The sequence below is a fragment of the Peromyscus eremicus genome, chromosome 5 (genome assembly GCF_949786415.1).
Source record: "Peromyscus eremicus chromosome 5, PerEre_H2_v1, whole genome shotgun sequence".
NCBI classification, from domain to species: domain Eukaryota; kingdom Metazoa; phylum Chordata; class Mammalia; order Rodentia; family Cricetidae; genus Peromyscus; species Peromyscus eremicus.
This window is the reverse complement of record NC_081420.1, coordinates 22689673-22709277: the sequence shown is the minus strand read 5'-3', so window position 1 is coordinate 22709277 and position 19605 is coordinate 22689673. Positions and strand designations below refer to the sequence as shown.

Below are 19605 nucleotides of genomic sequence, written 5' to 3'. Positions count from 1 at the left end.
ATAGATTTGAGAGAAGAAATTAAAGTCTTATCTAAGTGGCTGTTTCTATGACGAAAGGAAAATGCATCCATGTTTATTTAACCTTTTTTTTGTTATTTGTGTGTGTGTGTGTGTGTGTGTGTGTGTGTGTGTGTGTGTGTGTGTGTACCACAGCACACCTTTGATGCTACAAGATAACTTTCAGGGATCAGTACTCACTTTGTACCTTGGCAATTTGGGGTTTTTCTTGTTTTTCCAGGCTACATGGCCCCTGAGCCAACTCCTTTCTCTACCTCCCATTTCTGTAGGACTGCTGGGATTTCAGAGGTCCACCAGCACAGCTGACTTCTCATGTAGGTTCTGCGGATCTAACTGGTCATCCTGCTTACACAGCAAGCTTTTACCTTCTGAGTCACTTCTCCAGCCCTTCCTTCTTGTTTTCAACATAATTGCCATGAAGGATGGTCAGCCTGGTTTCTTCCAAGTCTGTGCAAAATTGGTCTTTTACCATGTTTGTAACTCAAAAACATTTTTCTCAAACGAATATTTATTACCCAAATGGTAGTACCATATCTATACCCATGAAGTGGAAAAATATTAATTCTTTTGGTGTTTTGCTTTAAAAAAAAAAAAAGACATTCTTAAAATATATAGGTTAGTTTAATTTAACAGTTTCCATAATCCAATGTCTCTCAGCAGCTATGGTTTTTGTATTATAGCATTTAAAAAATTTAAAGTCAACAAAGCACTATACAGGATCCAGACACTTGTATGTTTTTATCATTAACATGTCTTATTTTTATATTACTTCACTCTCTTTAAAGACTTCACTTTATTATTTTCAAACTATTTTTTAATGACTGTCTATACCCATTATCTTTTTTCTTCAACACCTAAGCATATTAAAAATATCATAACTGTTCAAAGGTGTTTTGGTTTTGTTTTGGTCTGGACTTGACTTTTTGTGAGTCTGCAGCCTTCTCTGACCGTGTGAGCCAAACCTTAAAACCTCAAATGGCTAGGTTCCCTCTGCACAGCTGGCTCTGCCCCCTTGGTTCATCAAGAGCCTCGCCTCATACTGGGAGCCGCATTTATTGCCCCAGCTCTGAGAATTTCTGTGTTCGAAATGCAGCAGTTGTTGTTACCTAGTATATCAGCTGCTCAAGTATTCTGCTGCACAGCAGAGTCTTTTAAAGGAGCTGTGTCTCTGTATGCCATGAGCAGTGAGCCTACCCGAGAGGCTGAGGCCACCAGAAATCTTTCTCAGGTCTTATGTGGATTTATGTGCCCCATGTTGGGCACCAAATGTAACAAGCTTTCTTGTTGGACTTTCTTGGACTGCCAGCCTGCAAAAAACGACATGGAGACTTATTATGAAAGCTTGACCTTAGCTTAGGCTTTTCCCCAACCAGCTCTTATAACTCAAATTAATCTGCTTCTTTTAATCTATGTTCTGCCACATGGCTTTTACCTTTCCTCAGTACAGCATGTCTGACTTGCTCCAAGTCTGCTGGCAAAATTTGTGCACCTAGATTCCTCCTCCTCTATCCCTGGAAATCCCGCCTATCCTCTCCTGCCTACTTATTGACCATTTAACTCTTTATTAAACCAATCAAAAGGTGCCTTAGGCAGAGACACATCTTTACAGTGTAAATAAATATTCTGCAACAGGGCTCTATCTATGCAGCTATAAGGAAGCCGTTCATGCTGGGTGCAGGCCTTATAGTGTGACTGCTTCAGGGCCACTCACACTCCTGTCTGTAACCCCTCCGCCATTCTCTGTAAGCAACCGTAATAGATTCATTGGTTCCTCAGGGTGAGCTTTGGCTTGTATTTGAGACCTTATGAGGAGTAAATGTTGCCTAGTATCCCCAGGGCAGAAATTCTTGAAATAGATTGGCTCACTGTGTGGTGGTATTGTGTTCCCCAAAATATTGTGCACCCTAATAAACTTATCTGGGGTCAGAGACAGCCACTAGATACAAAGGCTAGAAAATGGTGGCACTCACACCTTTAATCCTAGTATTCCAGAGGTAGAAATCCTTCTGGATCTCTGTGAGTTCAAGGCCACATTGGAAACAGCCAGGCATGGTGACACACGCCTTTAATCCCGAGAAGTGAGCCTTTAATCCCAGGGAGTGATGGCAAAAACAGAAAGATATATAAGGCGTGAAGACCAGAAACTAGAAGCATTTGGCTGGTTAAGCTTTTAGGTTTTGAGCAGCACAGTTCAGCTGAGAGCCATTCGGATATGAGGACACAGAGGCTTCCAGTCTGAGGAAACAAGATCAGCTGAGAAGTTGGCCAGGTAAGGTTAGCTGTGGCTTGTTCTCTCTGATCTTCCAGTGTTCACCCCAATAACTGGCCTCAGGTTTGATTTTATTAATAAGATTCTCTAAGATTCATGCTACATCACTGTTTAAACATCTCCACTTAAGATCTATCCGCAGCACAGAGGCTGATGACAGATGTGGGGTAGGTGGGTAACAGTATATAAATACTGAGTCGCTTCGACATGTGGCTAACATGCCTCTTCTACCAGGCTGCCGTCCTCTCCTGATGGCTCTTATTTATCCTGTTTTCCCTGTTTGATTTAAACTGATTTTAAACTAGGCATCTCAAATCTAACCTCCCCCAACCCCACCTGTGCTGAGAACCTAACCCAGAGCCTTGTACTCTACCACCAAGCTAAACCTTCAACCCCACCTTTCCAGCACGGTGATTTGGCCTGTGGCCTTTCTTCTGTGTGGCTTGGGGAACTTCCTTTGGATACCACAGTTTGCTATAAAATAATCTAAGAGATGAGATTGAATTTTTAGAATATAAGAAGGGCATTTCCAGCAGAAAAGGTAAGATGAAAGACCTTTACCTAGGAGCAAGATCAAGGCTAACCTTGAACCCAAGAAAGTAAACGTGTGTGTGTGTGTGTGTGTGTGTGTGTGTGTGTGTGTGTGTGTGTGATTATACAAAGAAACAGGTTTGTCTGATTAAGGCCAATACTATTCAGAAGAGAATTTGGAGAGCAGAGGGAGGTGAAAGATAAGACAAGGCCACTCTAACCCACAAGCTACATTAATAAAGAGAAAAACAAAACAAAAAAACAACCCACACTCCTGTGTGGTGAAGGCACCAGTAGAGGCCACACCCTGCACTGCTTTTGGAACCATCCAGCTAAAGAATAGAGAGCTCCCGTGGCTTATGATGCCCAAGCCTGGGACTCTGCCTGTTTCCTGTTGCCCTTCCTCTTCCCTCCTGCAGTTTCTATAGCAATTGTGGGGGCAATGTGAAGGATTTTCTTCCTTCTTTGGTATCCTGGGTATTTTTCCAGCTGCTATCTATGTTCCTGCTGGCTCAAGGAGTCATCCCAAGGGCTTTCATCCTGAGGCATTTATGCAGATAAAAAAACTCAGATGTAAACGTTTGATTTAATAACAGAGACACTGGCCACTAATTTTGGATGTTGTCTTGACATTTCTCTTTGCTAACCACCCCTCCATCTCATCCTCCCAATGGCAGCTTACGTGCCAGGCACTGCACCTCCCTCTCGCCCGCCTTGCCAGGTCCTCAGGTCTCCTGGCTCACCAGCTATTGTGGGACCCAGACCGGGAAGAAGAAGCCGCTGCTCAGGGGAATGCAAAACACAACTAGCCCGGAACCAAGCCCCGCCCTTCTCCCCTAAAGCCCCGCCCTAGATGACGCCCAGCCTCTCCCCCTAGGCTCCGCCCGTCGATTCAAGCCCCGCCCTTCCCGCTCGCACGCCGCGCGCGCCGTGACGTCTCCAGACCGGAGTCCTGACCTCCCTTCCTCGCTGTGTGCTCGCCCTCGGTTCTCCAGCGCAGGCCCCCAGGCTCCGACTCCGGTGGCGGTGGGTGTGTACTTACTTTGCGTATTTTGCCACTCGGGAATTGTTCCGCACGCGGCCTTCCGGCCCGCAGGCGCGCGGGACTGGCCGGGGCACTCTGCTGAGCCCGCTTCACCGGCCCGCTCTCCGTGCCTCTAAAATCCTGTCACTCCGCGGTTCTGAATGTCGCCGGACCCGGAGGCTCCGCGCCTTCCGAGAGTGCAAACCCAAACGCTCTTGCTGGTGCTGCGGAGGGCTCTTCTGTAAGACAGCCGGAGTTAGTTACTTCGTAGGCGTGTCGCGTCCAGTGCAATTGTGACTCAGGTTCCCGGGCATTTTCTGGTCCCTCGCTCCAGCCTAACAGAAGTTGAGGGTCGGATCCAAGCGTTTCTAAAAGTTTGTGAGTTGAGTGTTGACGTTTGCGAGGAAGCAACACTCATCCTGACCCTCGGAGAGAATAAGCAGAGTTGAGTTGAGGCATAAGGCCGTTTGGTTTCTGATTCAGCAGCCAATCAATTAACTGATGAAACAGCTCTGGACAGGTGCCAAGCAGGAGCAGGAGTCACTTCTGTGGGCCCGTGCTATAGCGGAAGTTGTAGTAAAAATGCTAGAAGCCTGTCCAGCATTTCTGTACATACAGTAGTAAGGCTTTACTTGTTACCCAGTTACCTTCACTGGGTAGCAGAACTAGGGTGACCAGAGGTTGCGTGCCCAAGGACCTCTTGCACCAGCACCGAGAGCTGTACTTTGAACTCATGTCTTTCTGACTGCTAGAGGCCTGAGTGTTCTAACTGCTCTGACCACTCCTCCACAGGTGCAGGCCTGGTTGGTCTCCAAAGTGACTGAAAAATGCAGAAGGACAGTGGCCCCCTGTAAGTGCCCAATGCGTAGGAATAGAATCGCCTGGAGCTTCTAAAACCAGAGCATGTGACAGGAGCCTTCAGCCTGGCACAGCCTAGGGGCAGCATGGGTTGTGGCATGATCCCTGGACTCGTGGCCTGGGACCTGGATTTGAATCCAGTTCAGCCACTGGCTAGTTCTGTGAGTAGGCATGTCACCCAGCCTCGCTTTATTCCTATCCATACAGTGACAGGATTTGCTGGAAATGACCCTTTTGTCCCAACCAATAATTTAAAAAATTATGTTTGTTTGTGTGGATGCATTTGTGCCATGTTGCATGTGTAGGGGTCAGAGGACAGTGTATCAGAGTTGGTTTTCTCCTTCTGCCCTGTAATGTAATCAAACTCAGACTGCCGGCCTTGGAGGCACATCATTACCAATCCTGGGCATCACACTGGCCCTATCCATGATTTTGTGCTTCGGGTTTTAAACTTGGTTGGCACTGGCTTCTCTCTTCTGCCATTTCAGGGTGCCTTTACATTATCTGGGCTTCGGCTATGCAGCCCTGGTTGCTACTGGTGGGATTATTGGCTATGCAAAAGCAGGTAAGCCTTTCCTGTTACTCTTAAAATTGTCACCTTAGTCCAGTGAAATGTGGGCCCCCAGGGTCCTTGAAGCCTAATTTTGCTTGACTCAGGTTTGTTTTAGGCCCCGGAGTGCAACCTGCATAGTCAGGCTCCTGGCTCTTCCTGCCCTGGCCTTTGGTTATCTGGCCAAATTGAGCCAGGCATCTTTCTTTCTTTCTTTCTCTCTCTCTCTTTTTTTTTTTTTTTTTTTTTTTTTTGGCCTGTTTACATACAGATAGGCAGCGGTGGTAGTGATGGTTGTTATCATCCATTGCCATACACCAGATCCCAATGTGCGCTCAGCTCCTCAAGTAGGAAACCTCTTGTCTCTCTGTATTATCTGTTTAACACCAGCCTCAAGCTTCTTTGTGTGGGCCAAACACTGTATTGAGTCATACCTCCTAAAGGAGAGAGGGCTGGGATGGTAAGACCCTGACTTCTCTGGAAGACTCCCCAGACTCCCCCATGCTGGGAACCCTGTGGCTCTACTCCTCTGGGAACTCTCTTTTGCAGTTTTCCTCTGCAGGGGAGGGCGGTCTTGTAGATTCCGTATGTAACGTCTGACATTACAACCCAGATGTGTGCCTGTTTGCTTCCCCAGGTAGTGTGCCGTCCCTGGCTGCTGGACTCTTCTTTGGGGGCCTAGCAGGCCTTGGTGCTTACCAGCTGTCTCAGGATCCCAGGAATGTGTGGGTTTTCCTAGGTAGGTTTGCCTCAAGCTCTGCAGCTGTGTTCTGCTTGCCTGTGAGACTCTGGTGGGCATGTGTGGCAGGTTCTTCTTACTACCAGGTCACCTGCTTCTGCCAAGGTATAGGTGGGTTTCGTCGTGGAGAAGCCTGGATTGTGTCCCTTCTGTACAGAATGCAGAAGGGTTTCATGCAGCATGGATTTAATTTTCCCGGTGAGATTTGTTTGAAACTGGACTAGACAGTATGTTTTAACTATTGAGGTTTCATACTAAAGACAGCCTGCTTGAAACTTAGAGAAATCTCACATGTCCCACGAGGTCCTGAGTCCATGTAACCTTTTCCGCAGTTGGACATCTCTCCCCTTTTATAGTCAGTTAATTGTGTAAGACACAGACCTTGCCTTTGGGGACCATTCAAGTTCACTGGGAAGTCGGGTAATGTGACTCTGTGGAACTGTAGATAAGTGTGCCCTGGTGCAGCCCCGGGTGGGGGGCAGATGATGGCTTCTTACGGTGATCTTTGGCACATTTTTCTTGGACTCTACCCTGGTGCTGGCTTTTGCCAGGGTTGTGGCACCTCTGTGCCTCTCATACCCACGTGCATCTCGAACCCTCTGCAAGGTATCACGGAGAGGACTCTGCACACTGGCTGTGGGATAGGAGGGGGGGCCCGCCTTGGGCAATCTGAGGGGAGGATGAACTGGGCTGTCAGTTCTTCCCAACCGCTTCCTCATGGTTTAGAATGGCTGGTAGACCGCATCTGCCCCTCTCATCCCAGCGTTTTGCTCTCAGGTGATCCCACGGGTGCTTGATTGAAGAAGCAGCAGCCACTGGGGTTGGTTACAGCCTTCAGCTTCCAGGCCATCCCTTTATCCATTTCCCTCCTCCTCCAAGGCGGCTCTTCTATCAGGGCTTTGGCTCCTGAACTGTGAGCTGTCTAGGATCATCATTTGTTTGTATTTTTGTGTAGGATCCCTTCTGTTGCGGGGTCCTACACATAAAGTTCACATGCTGTCAACTTTGACTCCTTTAGAAAAGGAAGGGGCTCTGAGCCCACTTCCTCTTAAGTCACTGGCTTTCCCCTCCCTTTCAGAAGCTTTTCCTCGTTTCTTCCACTCTCAGACATCGTGGGTCCACTCAGGCTTCGTTTTTGTTCCCTTGACTGTAGAATACTGACCCCCCCAGTCTCACAGGCCCCTATGTGTGTACAAACCTCGCTGTTCGCTTTTCAGCCTTTGTTTTATGGGCCTGGAAAGGTGGGTGGGACTCCTTCCTCCCCTGCATGTAGGAAGGATGTGCTGACTTTTTGACTTCTTTTTCTCAGCTACATCTGGGACCTTGGCTGGCATCATGGGGATGAGATTCTACAACTCTGGGAAATTTATGCCTGCGGGTTTAATCGCGGGTGCCAGGTACTTTACATTCCATCTCTCTTTACCCAGACAGTGGTCAGTTTTTCACTCCAGACGCTTCATACGGTCAGAATTTGGTCACTTCAGTGTGCCTGATCCTAGACTTCGACCGCCATTCTTTTAAGGTTGTGTATAAGTAGGAAAGGCTACAAAAGCCTTTGTGGTTGATTCAGCACTTAAGTATGTTCATTCATTGTAGACCTGATCTTGGATTTGCTCTGAGGACTGTCCCAGACTCTCCTGCATTACTACACTGTCACAGCCTCTGTCCAAACCCTTGGGTGTGGCTGTGTGAGAATGTCCGTGTTGGTTCCCTGTTGCTTAGTTATTTGAGTGTCCTTTATTGAAAGTTTTGCTAAAAGAGAATTTTCTAATTTTAATTGTGAAACCTAACCCAAATTGTTTTAAATTGACACGTTCTTAAGTATAATAAACACATTCTGGAGGTAAGAGAATTAAAAAAAAACAAAAGAAACAATAACAAAACCTGTCTCAGAAAAGTAGATAGTTGCTTGTCTTTGCTGGTTATGCTGTTGATCTTTTACACTGGAAACCAAACAGTCTGTAGTAGAGGCCAAGATGACGACCACTAACTGGGAGGCAGGATTCCTGCATTAACCGGCCTGTGACCTCTAAGGCCTTGGTCTCTCTCACCCTCATTTCCTCAGCCCTGCCAAGTTACTGTCATTGGGCGAGGAGTACCATGTGCCACTGTAAGACCTGCTGTGGTTTTTCTGTGCCTCCTCGGGGGAGGATGTTTTCTTCCCGACTGCTCTGCTTTTGAACTTCCCTTCATACACAGTTGTGAGGGCTCCACAGGCTTTGATCCTTTAAAAAAACAAACAGTCACCTGTTGTGTCCTTTTCCTGATGACTTGTTTTTTCTTTAAACAGTTTGCTGATGGTTGCCAAGCTTGGAATTAGTGTGCTGAGTTCTCCCCATCCATAGTAGCCACACCCCTGCTCGGGCTCACGAAGAATTGAAGCTCTCCAAAAGTCCACATTTATAATGTCTGAAGAGAAAATGCAGCATATTTACACATTCTGACATTTTACAAACATACCCTGAGCTCCCTGAGGTAGAAGATGCGATTTCACCCAGTGGCAGGTGTTGAACCTGAGACCAGCTGCTACCTTCATGCAGTTTCATTCTTGTGTGATGACATCTCACCTTTCTGTACTAGTAAACAAGGGGTAAAATGTTGGGTGTCAACACAGGGGGCCCCAGAGCTACATGTGCTGCCCAGAAGTGTGTGAAACTTCTTGGTGACATTTGTGATGTGGGATCTTTTGCGTAGGTCTGCTATGAAATTATGTCGCAATGAAATACCAGTGAAAATAAAGTTTGCTATTAAGAACATTTCTCTGGTGTCTCCTTTGTCAGAGTGTCTGGGATGTAGCTTGAGATGTAGATGTAGGAGAGTGCAGAGCTGTGAGGGGATCCTGTGAACATCATAGTTAGGGACTCCCCATTTGGAATGACCAAGGAATTGTTTGACTCTACATTGCCTGGAAGCTTGTTTTAAATTGTGAGCCGGGTGGTGATAGTGTACACCTTTAATCCCAGCACTTGGGAGGCAGAGGCAGGCGGGTCTCTTGAGTTCCAGGCCAGCCTGGTCTACAGAGCGAGATCCAGGACAGGCACCAAACCTACCAGAGAAATCTTGTCTCGAAAAACAAAAGGGGAAAAAAAAAATTATGAACTACGTGGATGTAGTGGGACATGGTTATAGTCCCAATACCTTGGATGGAGAAGCAGGAAGATCATGAGTTCAGGGTCATATTTAGTTTTGGAAGGTTGAAGCTAACCTGTGCTATATGAAACACTGTCTCAAAAAACAAAAACGAACACACACACAAAATCCTTTGAGAATTTCTAAGATAGGACTGTAATGGAAACGGACTTAATGTCACATCTGTGCTTGTGTCTTCAAATGCAGTCTCCCTTTGTAGCCTGAGCTCCACCTCTGCTCACCACCTTGCATCTATCTTCCAAGTGCTAGAATTAGAGATGCAACACCCATCCAACTCATCCTTGAATATGATTTTGAATATCTGCACCATGTTCATAACATAGATAGGATATGTCTTGACATGCATGTCTTTTTTTTTTTTTTTTTTAAGGCAGGATCTTTCTATATACTCCAGGGTGGCCTTGAACTCACAATTCATTTTCCTGAGTGCTAGTGTTACAGGTATGCTGGTGTTAGAGGATTTAGCACTCTTGAATTGTAATGCCCAGAATTCTGTGCATCCGACCAGGGTACTATATTCTGGACTGCATGCTTCTGTAACGGAGCACTGACTCATTTTCTCATCTGAGCCCCCAGGTCTGTTTTCACGGCCTGCTGTAGAGTCTGCTTTAGTGAAAGGACAGGTGCTTGATGATGCTGTCTTAAACACTTTAATTAGATCTGAAATGATTTGGTGGCTCCTTGTCATAGTGATGCCTTCCACAGGTAGTTGTACCAAACCCATGGCGTTAAAAAAAAAAAAAAAATTGTTTACAGTTGAGTGGTGTGTGGCTTAGTTCCATTCTCTGGAGATTCAGATTTAAATAATTTAATTTGAGATCTGATTATACCATGTTGCCCAGGCTGGTCATGTTCATTTAAGCTCAAGTAATCCTCCTGCCTCTGCCTCCCAAGTACCTGGGACTACAGGTGTGTGCCACCATTCCCAGCTTGAATATTGTTTGTGGTGCTGAGGATCAATTGTAGAGCCACGCATGTGTTAGGCAAATCTTAGCTATACATGTATGCTTTGCTTTTCATTTCATTGTGCTTTTGATTTTGTTTAGCAGTGCTGAGCATTAGACCTAGAGCCTCATACGTGTTAGGCAAGTGTTCTACCGCACCTCCATTTCCACTACCCAAACGAGGCTCAAAGCAGTGGGGCTGCTGGAATTTGGGTCAGTACCTCCAGAACAATGAGCCAGAATACATCCCCTCTGTGTTGTATGTTCTTGTAAAGGAAAAGAAGATAGGAAATTTTTGTCATTTGGTGGCACTGGTCTTGAATCCAGAGCTCTGTGCATGGCAGGCAAGCGCTCTGCCACTGACCAGACTTTTGCTGATTTTGAGGTAGGGTCTTGCTAAGTTGTCCAGGCTGGCTTTGAATTTGTTGTATGACCCAGACAGGACTTGAACTTGCAATTCCCTTGCCCAGATATGGAATCATTGAAAATGTCCTTTAGTATGTGACTAAATACTAATCAAAATTTGATTCAGACATAAATATAAAAATAGCTCCGGAGGAACTTTAAATGCACAATTGCTAAATGAAAGTAGCCACTATGAAAGAGTTATCGTATTCTGTGATTCCAGCTATGGGGAGTTCTAGAATAGAACAATTAGAGATATTATAGATTCTAGGGACTGAGAGTATGACTTAGTGTGGCTTAGCATGTATGAAGCCCTAGGTTCCATCCCCAGCATAGGAGAGGGAAGAAAAGGGAAAGGAGAAGGGAAGGAGGGAGGGAGGGAGAGGTCCCACAGCAATTCAAGATGCTGATAATAGGGAAAGTTGGGGGAAGATGATGAAGGGTACATGGGAATTCATACTCTAAACCTGAAACTGCCACAAAGAAGTTAAAGTAACAACCCCTGCGAAAGATTCATCCCCTGCCAGAGACGCTTGCACACACATTTACTGCTGCTACACTTACCATAGCAAGGACACTTGCACACATATTTACTGCGGCTATACTTATGAATAGCAAGGGACGCTTGCACACATATTTACTGCAGCTATACTTATGATAGCAAGAGATGCTTGCACACATATTTACTGCAGCTATACTTATGATAGCAAGGGACGCTTGCACACACATTTACTGCTGCTATACTTTTAGCAAGGAAATGAAACCAGCTTAAGATAACCATTAACAGATGAATGGATAATGAAAATATGCTGCAGATATGAAAAATTAAGTTATAACAAAAAATGAAATGACATTCTTAGGAAGATGGATGGATCTAGAAAGTATAATATCAAGCAAGGTGGCCCAAACACAGGCTAAAACTGCATGTACTTCCTCCAATGTGGCTCCTAGCCTATAATGTGTACATGTATGTATGTAAAAAGGACAAGGGTTGGTAAAGTCTACAGACCTAGAAAAGAGACCGAGAGAGGGCACTATTAGGTGAGGAGGAAGGGTAGGAGTGGGCAGATGGGACATGACAGGGAAAAGGAGCAGCAGAGGGGTGGGGGAGATGGGGAAAAAGGAGAGCCACAGAAACACATTCTTCAAAAATGTCATAATGATACTGAACATATAATATGCTGATTAAAAAAATAAAAAGATGAAAAATAACCACAACAAAAAGAACCACAGAATATAAAGTTTAATAGTAGAAAACCACACTAGTTAACCATATATCTATTCAGAGTCCATGTTTCTCAGAAATGCCAAGGAATTTTTATTAGCTTTGAGACAATAAAATTGTACAAATACACATAACCATCAGGACTAGGATAAATTACTATTTCAAGTTCAACATTTTAAACATGTAAAATATGAACAGCTATATCTTCTATACAAAAATATATGATTTGATAATAATGTGCCTCTGGGCAATGCCCACAAAACGATGTCAATTATATCAGCATCTATTACAAAGCCATAAATACATAAAAAATATCAGCAGGCAATAACATTATTCTTTCAAAAGAATGTACAGTACTAATCATGTCCAGCCCAGCAAGTGGCAGGTTTAAAGTAGCCCTAACTTCAAAATATCTATTTAAAAAAATTTAGTAATAAAAACTAAGAAGAACAGTGGACTACATGAAACCTTGCCATGGCAACTGAGCGTGTTCGCCCTGAGACTGGAACATGAAGGTCAGAACCCAGTTAGTGACCTGCAGCAGCGTTTGTCGGGGACCAGCTGGCACACTTCACCTTTGTGTCTGGTAGGAACACAGAGACAGGAGTTGGAGAGTGAGATGAACAAGCGTCAGATACGGTTTCAGAGATGACGAGAACCCTGGCGTGATTAATGTAGAACTTATCCAACTACAGAGTCTCACAGTTATCATGAGAGTTCAGTTTGTCAACAGTGCTAAAATCAGACTGGCACACTCTGCTGATCTCCAGAGGCTGGAGAGAAGTTTATTTTCTGCTAAGATGTGCCCCTTCACTCATCTCATAGTTCCACATGTAGAAAACCAAAAGGTAGTTAGCATCTTTCCGACATTGCCAAGGTGGAAGGGCAGAGCCTCTACCAAGTCAGCCCAGAAGCTTGCCTCCCACTGGGCAAAGTGAGCAGAGACAAACTGCTCAGGCCATTTGGTCTCTGCAGTGACCAGAACCTCAACAGCCTAGGCTAATAGGCAGCAAGCAAGAGTGAAACTCTGTGCCCTTACTTCCCAGAGTCCTATCTTTAAAAGCTTATGTACTTATCTAGTAATTTGTAGATCAAATACTTGATACTTTGGCAAATAGTTTATTCAATACTCTGTAAAATCCTGCTCGAAAGTCTCAGCATGGTGCTGCACCAGCACTGTGGGCCCGAGTTAAGGAAACGCATTGCATTTCCCGGAAAGAAAACGGGAGCGGACTTCTGCTCTTGGAGGTACCCACGATCGTGTTTCTTGTGGAACTCAGTAGAAATAGACTGTGTAGACGTCTCCCAGGATCAGGGGCTTGACAGTCCTCTGCGGAGCAATGCTGCAGGGTTTCCACCACTCCTACCGGTGGCCTCCGTACTTCGCCACCCAGTCTGTCCTCCCGTGCACCGAGGGGACCGGCTGTGTGCGGTTCACAATATTGAGATTTTTTGCTGTGGGATTGTAAGTTCGTCCTGAAAACTGGCCTCGGCTAGTTTTTGTGTTCCAGGTATATTCTGAAAGAAATCAGAATTTCATTTATTTGGTTATCGCATTCAAAATAAAGCAATTCATCTTCATTTTGTAGGGAAGTGTGGATTTATCTTTAAAAGCTGTAGAGCAAACGTAAAGGCTTGCATTTAGTTTTCTTTCTTTTTTTTGTGTGTGTGGGGGCAGGCGGGAGAGCAAGTTTTTGCTATGTAGCTCAGACTGGTCTGGAACTCACTATGTAGCCTAGGCTGGCCTCGGTCAAGGTCAGTTCAGCTTTCCTCTCCCAGTACTGATTACAGGTGTTCACCATCATGCTAGTTAAAGCAAAAACTCTAGTGGAGTATTACACGGATATTTACTAGAATTTTCCATAGTGTAATGATATGTCATGCAGATGCTGCCACTAAATGGGAGTAAAATGACCAGGAGACATTTGTGGTTCCTTAGTCAATGAGCAGAACTCAGTGTGGTAACTAATCTCACACTGTGGTTACATCCTAAATAGCATTCACACATGGTATCAGTACTAAAGACATACTTGGAAGGGTGTGGAACTCAGGCTTCATGGAGCTGTACATATGAAGTTCTATAGTCTAATTTTTTTTGAGTGAAAATGTGCTGTCTAGAATTTAGATTTCTCTTAATATTTTAAAAAAGGTATTACTATATAGCTCTGGCTGGCCTGGAATTCACCGTGTAGACCAGGCTGTCCTAGAGCTCCCAGAGATCTGCTTGCCTCTGCCTCCTGAGTCCTGGGATCAAAGGTGTGCGCTATCACACTGGGCTCTATTATTTCCTTTTCTTTTCCTCCTTTTTTTTTTAAAAAAAAATTATTTATTTATTATGTATACAGTATTCTGCCTGCATGTATCCCTGCATACCAGAAGAGGGCATCAGATCTCATTACAGATGGTTGTGAGCCGCCATGTGGTTGCTGGGAATTGAACTCAGGTCCTCTGGAAGAGCAGTCAATGCTCTTAACCTCTGAGCCATCTCTCCAGCCCCTCCTTTTCTTTTCTCTTCTTTTTTCTCCCCTCTCCCTTCTTCCCTCCCTCCCGTCCTTTCTTTCTCTCTCTCTTTGTTTTTAGTACTAGGAAAAGAAGCCAGATATTATGCATCTAGATAGACAAGAGCTCTACCAGTGAACCATAACCCAGCCTCACAAACTTCTTTTTTTTTTTTTTTTATGGTAAAACCATGGGTGATAACACAAACCCTTAAAGAGCAATCTTTCTAAAAAGATTTGTTTTTGTTTTATGTGTATGACTGTTTTGCCTGTATATATATATGTACGTTGTACGTGTACCATGTGTGTGCAATGCCCAGAGAGGTCAGAAGTGAGTGTCTGAATCTGTGGAACCTGAGTCACAGGCAGTTGTGAACAGCCATGTGGGTGATGGGAATTGAACTTGAGCTGTATTCAGTAATTTTTAGAGGAGCCCAAATCTTTAAGCACAACGCTTATTTTATTCATATATTTGACGGTGTAATGATTTGTGAGAGAGGCTGGTCCAATGTTAGCCCATGATTTGAGAAAGATTTAAAATTTGTTAAACATTTGATATCTGAACAAGCTGAAACTGGTTAAAGATCTCCACAAACCAAGGCATAAATCATATCTAGGGGACTAGAATGTCTTCTTCAGTTCCTCCTCACTTCCTGCTGAGTCAGGCTTCACAGGCAGTCTGCATGGGGAGGGTACCAGTCTTTCCACTGGATTTACCTGTCTTTTCACACTGTGCAGCTGCTGATGCTCTTAGAGTAAACTTGGCATCAATGCTGAGATGCACCTGGCCATTTCATACCTTCCATAGCTATGATGGATTCGCTGGCCTGGTTTCCCACCCTTTCTAACACTGCACTGTGATGTTAAGAGTGAAGGACGAAACCACATGAGCCTGTGGTCTACAGGTGTTGACCTCCATGTACATGAGCAAAGCTCTGGGCCAGACTGGCATCCTGGCTGCTATATATGGGGTTTGGGGTTTCGGGGGGCATGCTGTCAGTGGTCTGGCAGGTCACTTCACACTGCTCTTACAGGGCTCAAAGTGAATAAGCTGCCTAACAAGTCAGGGCTATGTATCTAGAAGGGCCCGTGAAGGCACCCCGTTTTCCAGAAATAGCTGTAACTGTTGGAATATGGAAATCTCAGGTAGTGAGCGAACGCAGGTGGCCTCAGGTCCAAACGGAGCCATGAGTGGAGTACAGAGCCGGTGCAGGGATAATGGGAGAGGAGGCTCAAAGAGGTCCTTCCCAGAGGCCATGGAAGCAAGAGTTGCGGGGTGGGCGGATGCTAGTCGGGCAGGAAACCCAGAGATACAGCTTTTGTGAGTTGTCACCTATGCTTGGTTTGGCTTCTCAACAGTCCAGGTGCGGGGGTTACCCCCAGTAAACTCCCCAAGCTCAACTTGGATGGAATCACTTCCTGGATCTGTGGCTGCCCTCGCTATCTGGGGCGAATGAAAGAGACTTCTCAGGAAAATCACCCAGCCCTGTGGTTTCTGTGGGTGGCTGGATACATAGGCCATGCCCTCTGGTCTTGCTACTGTCAAGGCAGGGGATGATGAGATACTAGGGGCTTTGAAAGGAGAGGTTATATGGGAAAATATGAAGACATTAGTTTGATTTTTTTTTCTTCCAAAACTTGAGGGTGAGGAAGGAGGGCAGAGAGGGAACCTATGAGGGGGAGGGAATAGTCGAGTAAATACGGTAATGACCTGGTGGCAGTGTTTTCCTAATGGGTTGCATGCAGCACTTGGGAGGGAGCAATGTTTACTTCTTTTTTTTGCCTCTCCTCCTATCACCACCTCGAGGGAAATCTGATAAGCGGAGTAAACGAAGAGATGAAGAGTTATGAGAACAATTTACTTAAAAAGGGAAAGCAGGAATATGCACGGTAATCTCAAGACTGGATACAGAAAAGCCTTAGGTAGTTTCATTTTTATTTTTAATTTTTTAAATAAAAAGACCCACTCTCGGTTTCTAAAGTGAGTACCCAGATAGCGAAGTACTTCTAAACATCACGTTTTGCTTTTGATATTAAAGATGGATGTTTAGTCATGATAAATGACGCATTGTAAAACTGGCCTAAGACTTCTGAGGCTTCCTAAAATCCACTGCTGTCTATAATGTACTTGCCTACATGGGTGCATATTGTTTTAGAAGGACAGACACTGGAACAATCATTCTGTTTAGGACAGATACAGCGAATGAGGGCCGTGGAAGCAGCCTACTGTGAGAACAGGTCGAGGCGACCTGTTGCCCTTGCTTTCTCTCTTTCCAGCTGCCTCGGTGGTTTGTCCTGTAAAAGGTGGGCAAATCTAAACAGCCATCTCAGCGTGAGGGCCTGGCCGGGCAGCGAGAGAGCATTTTGGACTTAGGAATAACAAGGAATCCTAAACCAAACTTTAGATCATCTGCTTTGCTCTTCATTTTAGATGCTTCACTGAGGATATCTATTTTAAATTCAAATCCTTTAGACAATGTTATTCATCATCAAATCTGGGAGGCTCAGAACCGACACTTCCAATCTCTCTTCTTTCTCTTACTACACAGCCCAGGCAGGCTTCAGATCCTCCTGCCTCAGCCTCCCAAGTACTGGAATTTGAGACAAATATCACCGTGTCTGGCTTGTTCACCCTTTACTTCAGGGAAACGCCTCTGCATGTGGTCTTCATGCCTTGTGCTGTTAGAGCACAAGCCGACTCCAGCTAACGATGACCTCAGAGGTGGAGGGAACAACCGTCCTGTCATCTGATATTGCTTCTTTTAACGAAAGCCGGGGGTTGGAGGAACTATGTCACGGATCGACCTCTTAAGCAGAACCCCTGAGAGAGCACCACAGGATAACTCACAAGTAAACCGTATTTGTCAAGATTTTGCTGTATATGAGCATCAGGCAGAAAGCTCTGAAGAATACATCTTCTCACATCTCACTAGAGTAAGGTGGCTCTTAGGAGGGGATCAGCTAGTGTGTGTCTTCCCTGGCTCTACTACTTCTGTGGCCTCGGGTAACATGACTAGATGTCAGCTTCCTCCTCCTCGAAGGGGAGTCTCCGTCATAAGGCAAGGCTGAGCATGGTACCCACGCCATTCACTCTAGACCGCTCTTGAAATCACTAGGTGTACGAACTGTATTTTTGTCACAGTCTGTCTCGTGTCACTGCTGGATGCTGCTGTGTCCTGCGGCTGTCTGGTCGCCATAGCCCCAGGGCAGTGCTGGGCACTTGAGGCTCCTCTGCCTCACTAGCTGCTCCTTGGCTGCGCTTCTGAGCCCTCCTCTTTCACTCTCTACCTCTCTCCTCACAGGGCTCTGTGCCTTCCTTTCTCTCTTTCTCTCTCTCTCTCTTTTTTTTCCAGAGCTGAGGACCAAACCCAGGGCCTTGCGCTTGCTAGGCAAGCGCTCTACTACTGAGCTAATCCCCAACCCGCCTTCCTTTCTCAATGCTGATGCTCCTTGGGGTCTACTCTGGGGCCAAGCCCTAGGCACAAACTATTGTGGGAGGGAACCACTTTGAAGTGTTAATAATGTGAGACTAATTTAAATGTCTTCACTCAAGAAGATGGACCTCATAATCTCAGAAGGGCAAGCCTCTTCCAGGACGAAATCTCAGACTGTATCAGGAGATCACTCTTACCCGAAGCCGTCGCCCCAAGAGGTGCCAAGTGGATCCTCTGGCCAGCAGACCCCACTTCTTTCTTGAGAAAGGAAGGCATGTATCCTGTCTGGTTGTAAGTGGTGTAGCTTCCAAGGTTTCCTGCTGATGCATCAGGGGTTTGGGTCAGAAGGAGGTTTTTAAGGTGCTGTAGAGTGACTTTGAATACTACCCTTCTTACTTCAAAATACTGGTTTACGAGCTACTGTGTTCTAGGCACCATGCTACGCCAGTCACAGAAACTCTCACTCGGTCCCTGGAACAGGCCAGAAGCACTATTTTGATACCCCTGTGGTTCTGGTAGTGAATGACTTGCCTGAGCTCCCACAGTTGGTAAAGAACCGAGCCGGGATCTGAACCCTGAACACACTAGGCTTTGGATGACACCAGTTCTTAATGGTGTGTGTGTGTGAGTGTGAGTGTGTGTCTGTCAGGAGGGGGGGCAGCGGGAAGGGAGTAGGAGGAGGGGTTAGAGCCTTTGTGTCTGTAGCCTAGGTGACTGGACATTAGCAATATTAGCATTAGCAATCTGGGAGGAGATTGTTTGGGGGGAGGAGGTGTAGAGGAGGATATTCAGGCCAGGATGAGGACGTTGGCTTGGAGATGAGTGACGTCCAGAAGATGTATTGTCAGTCCTGCGACTGTTCCATCTGTACAACTTTTAACACTAATGCATTTATGCAAGTACAGTGGCCTACCCTGAGCAGCCTTCTTACCCCAGTACTCACTAATCCATCCTGTTACTTCCAAAGGCTGGCCTGATACAGTGCACCTAAGGATGACCTTGAACTTCTGATCCTCCTGCTTCTACTCTCCTGAGTGCTGAGATTACAAGTGTATTCCGCCACACCTGATTTATGACGTGCTGGGACTTGAACCCGCAGCTTCATGTATGTTAGACAAGCTGAGCTAGGTCCCCCAAAGCCTCAAAAGACTTGGAAGGAAGTTCAAAGCCACGTTCACATCCTTTGCTCACCTCCTCTTCACCATGGCAAACGCAGGAACTACTGGATGACACAAGCACTAGGCAGAGCTATGAAATGATAACTAAGTAAAGATTATCTCTTCCGTCCTGCACACGGAGAAACTGGCTAAAACAACTAACTGAAAATAAAACCGTAGCACAATGGGAACAAGGCAGCTACTGGAAGCCATGCGCTGGGCAGCTAAACTATGGTGTCTTATTGCCAAGACTTTATTAGGAATAGACAGGCCTGGCAATCAATTCTTAAGTTCTTTTAGATTATTATGTGAGGTGTTTGCGGCAGCGTTGGATGTTAGACTGGAAAGTTTTTAGGCTGGAAGCTAGTCATTGGCATTTGTTGTGGAAACCACTAATGTCACCCCCACCCCGAAATCCACCATTCTTTACAGTGATTATGGATGTGTAAGAAAAGAAACACCAGAATTTGTTTCAAAATCCTAGGAATATTAGTCACAAAACAAGAAGTTCTTCTCTACCTTCAGTAGAGTGATTTTTGTGATTTCCAGAAGTTGCCATAACTAACTTACGGCATAATTGGGAAGGCAGGCACAGAGCCTTTTGACAGGTAGGAAGACACTCTGCACGGCTCGAAAAAGCTGCTCTTCCCACCAGCCCTGACCTGACTGAAGCAGGTCACCTTGGCCCCCTGTGAGAGGACTGGGCCTGAGGCCGAAAACCGGTGATTCAAAGCAGTCAGCTCATTTACAGTGCCCAGAAGTTACCTTGTGGGTCCTCTAGCTTCTCAGGCGACTTTTCAGTG

The 19605-nt window shown here is 45.6% G+C and overlaps 2 protein-coding genes across 6 annotated transcripts in view; one reads left to right on the top strand and one right to left on the bottom strand.

The window, feature by feature from the left end:
* The first annotated feature begins 3736 nt into the window (after positions 1-3736).
* On the top strand, positions 3737-8745 carry Tmem14c (transmembrane protein 14C). Of its 2 annotated transcripts, none has more exons than XM_059262301.1 (6): positions 3737-3844; positions 4635-4692; positions 5189-5265; positions 5888-5989; positions 7299-7386; positions 8280-8745. In XM_059262301.1, the coding sequence occupies exons 2-6, from the start codon at positions 4670-4672 to the stop codon at positions 8332-8334; spliced, it is 345 nt and encodes a 114-aa protein (XP_059118284.1). In that variant the 5' UTR covers positions 3737-3844; positions 4635-4669; the 3' UTR covers positions 8335-8745. The 2 variants fall into 2 exon arrangements, with proteins under 2 accessions (XP_059118284.1, XP_059118285.1); XM_059262302.1 differs by having other exon boundaries at positions 3744-3848.
* Positions 8746-12816: 4071 nt separating this feature from the next.
* The window catches only part of Mak (male germ cell associated kinase), a 49846-nt gene continuing 43057 nt past the window's right edge, over positions 12817-19605 (bottom strand). For 2 of the 4 annotated variants that reach the window (XM_059263133.1, XM_059263132.1), the window contains exons 13-14: positions 17843-17965; positions 12817-13231 (exon numbers count right to left, since the gene is read on the bottom strand). In XM_059263133.1, the coding sequence (XP_059119116.1) occupies positions 13077-13231; positions 17843-17965 (278 nt within the window). In that variant the 3' untranslated portion in view covers positions 12817-13076. The remainder of the gene's footprint in view (positions 13232-17842; positions 17966-19605) is intronic. The other 2 variants (XM_059263134.1, XM_059263135.1) reach the window with 2 other exon arrangements.

Excerpts from the sequence above, each read along its gene's own strand:
- Tmem14c (XM_059262301.1), top strand. The coding sequence starts at position 4,670 with ATGCAGAAGGACAGTGGCCCCCT. Across the intron at positions 4,693-5,188 it reads CAGAAGGACAGTGGCCCCCT|GGTGCCTTTACATTATCTGG; the intron begins GTAAGTGCCCAA and ends CTGCCATTTCAG. Across the intron at positions 7,387-8,279 it reads GGTTTAATCGCGGGTGCCAG|TTTGCTGATGGTTGCCAAGC; the intron begins GTACTTTACATT and ends TTCTTTAAACAG.